Genomic DNA, 1,804 nt, shown 5'->3' on the forward strand with positions numbered 1-1,804 from the left:
CTGTTAGCAGTTAGTGTGTGGATCCTAAATGAAGATGGAAGCAATCCCTGTGTCCTTAGAGATTTGGTGATCCTGCCCTGAGAGACCCTACTTTCTAGCATACTGAATTGTTGTGCCAGTATCCCCTCCTGTAGTGTCAAGGGACTAGAGTCAATTTATCAGACAGAGGTGTCTCAGGTCTTGCCAGAGAATGGAAAGAGGTCCTCTTTCACAGAAACAAATTAACCTAGGCCCTAATAACTTGCTATTAAGAGCCTATCCATTCCATAACTGTGTGGACCTATCAAAGTCTACTTCTATGCAGCAGTTAGCCTTAGGAATAGGACCCAAGTCTGCTTGTGGTCTATAACATGCACCCCTCCCCTGAATTGCTTATACAGAGGCTCCAGGAACAAGGGGCATAATTGTTGAACAGAGTCATGTCCAAAGACTCTAGATCAGAAGAGAGTTCATAGGAGGCAGGCCCATGAAATGCAAGACAACCACCTAAAATAAATATTGAAAAAGCCTTTGCCACTGGTGACAGGTTACAATACCCTCACATTTTTGTCTCACCTTCAGGCCATTCTCCATCAACCTTATCCTGCCAGTTACCTGCAGAACAAATTATAATGTCTCACAAGCAGCAGCATGTGCAAGGCCTTGAGGCCCTAGAAGAGAATGAGGGCCAGCTCTGGGAGGAGATTCCTGAGGCTAAGGATGTGGGCACCTCAGAGGAGGTACCTGCTGCTGGGGTTTCCCAGGAAACCTGTTCATCCTCTGCTCCCATCCAAGCCACTCTACCAAACAAAGCAAATGAAGGTTCTGGTGGTGGAGCAGAGGGAGTTCAAAGCACCTCAAAGGCCTACCTATACTCCAAGTTCTTACTCAACAGCAGTGTACAGAAGAAGGTGACAGATTTGGTAAAGTTTCTGAGTGTCAAGTATACAACAAATAAGCTTGTTACAGAAGAAGAAATTTTGAAGAATGTTGTCCAAGAGTATAAGGACTACTATGCATTGATCTTTAAGCATGCCTGTGAATGCATGGAAGTGGTTTTTGGTATTGAAGTAAAGGAAGTGGATGCTTTCCACCACTCTTACGAGCTCCTTAAAATACTTGACCTCACCTATGATGGGCGGCTGAGCGATGAAGAGGGCATTCCCAAGACAGGCCTCCTGGTGCTTATCCTTGGTGTCATCTTCATGGAGGGCAACCGTGCCCCAGAGAAGAAGATCTGGGAGGTGCTGAATATGGTTGGTGTATATCCTGACCAGCATGATTTCATCTGCGGGAATCCCAGAAAGTTCATCACTGAAGATTTGGTTTTAGAGAAGTACCTGGAATATCAGCTTGTACCTGGCAGTGATCCTCCATGCTATGAGTTCCTGTGGGGCCCAAGGGCCCATGCTGAAACCAGCAAGATGAAAGTCCTGCAGTTTTTCTCCAAGGTTGCTGGGAGTAACCCCACTTCCTTCACAGCTCTATATAAGGAAGCTCTGAAAGATGAAGAGGAAAGAGCCCGGGCTGTACTTGCACCCATCACCAATCCTTCTGCCCTGGACTATTCAGGATCTGGGGACAAGCCCAGCAGCTTCTCCCGTCCTGAGTAAATTCAGGCTGGTTCTTCACACTGGTTAAGGGTAGCAGTTGAATCTTCAAGCAGAAGAGACTTTGAGTTCTTTCTCCTTTTTGTACTGTTTCAGATATCCCTCTATTAGGGTTTCTTAGTTTCAGATGGTTTTTAGTTTCAGAGGCTGGAGTCATTAACTGTATTGCTCACACATTTGTTGCTCTTTGTTTCAGAATAAGAATTTGGCTGTTT

At 45.6% G+C, this 1,804-nt stretch overlaps 1 protein-coding gene across 1 annotated transcript; it reads left to right on the top strand.

The window, feature by feature from the left end:
* Nucleotides 1-579: 579 nt before the first annotated feature.
* On the top strand, nt 580-1,592 carry LOC127217773 (putative MAGE domain-containing protein MAGEA13P). The gene has a single exon (XM_051178769.1). The coding sequence runs from the start codon at nt 612-614 to the stop codon at nt 1,590-1,592; it is 981 nt and encodes a 326-aa protein (XP_051034726.1). The 5' UTR covers nt 580-611.
* Nucleotides 1,593-1,804: the final 212 nt, after the last annotated feature.

This window comes from Phodopus roborovskii, unplaced genomic scaffold (genome assembly GCF_943737965.1).
Source record: "Phodopus roborovskii unplaced genomic scaffold, PHOROB, whole genome shotgun sequence".
NCBI classification, from domain to species: domain Eukaryota; kingdom Metazoa; phylum Chordata; class Mammalia; order Rodentia; family Cricetidae; genus Phodopus; species Phodopus roborovskii.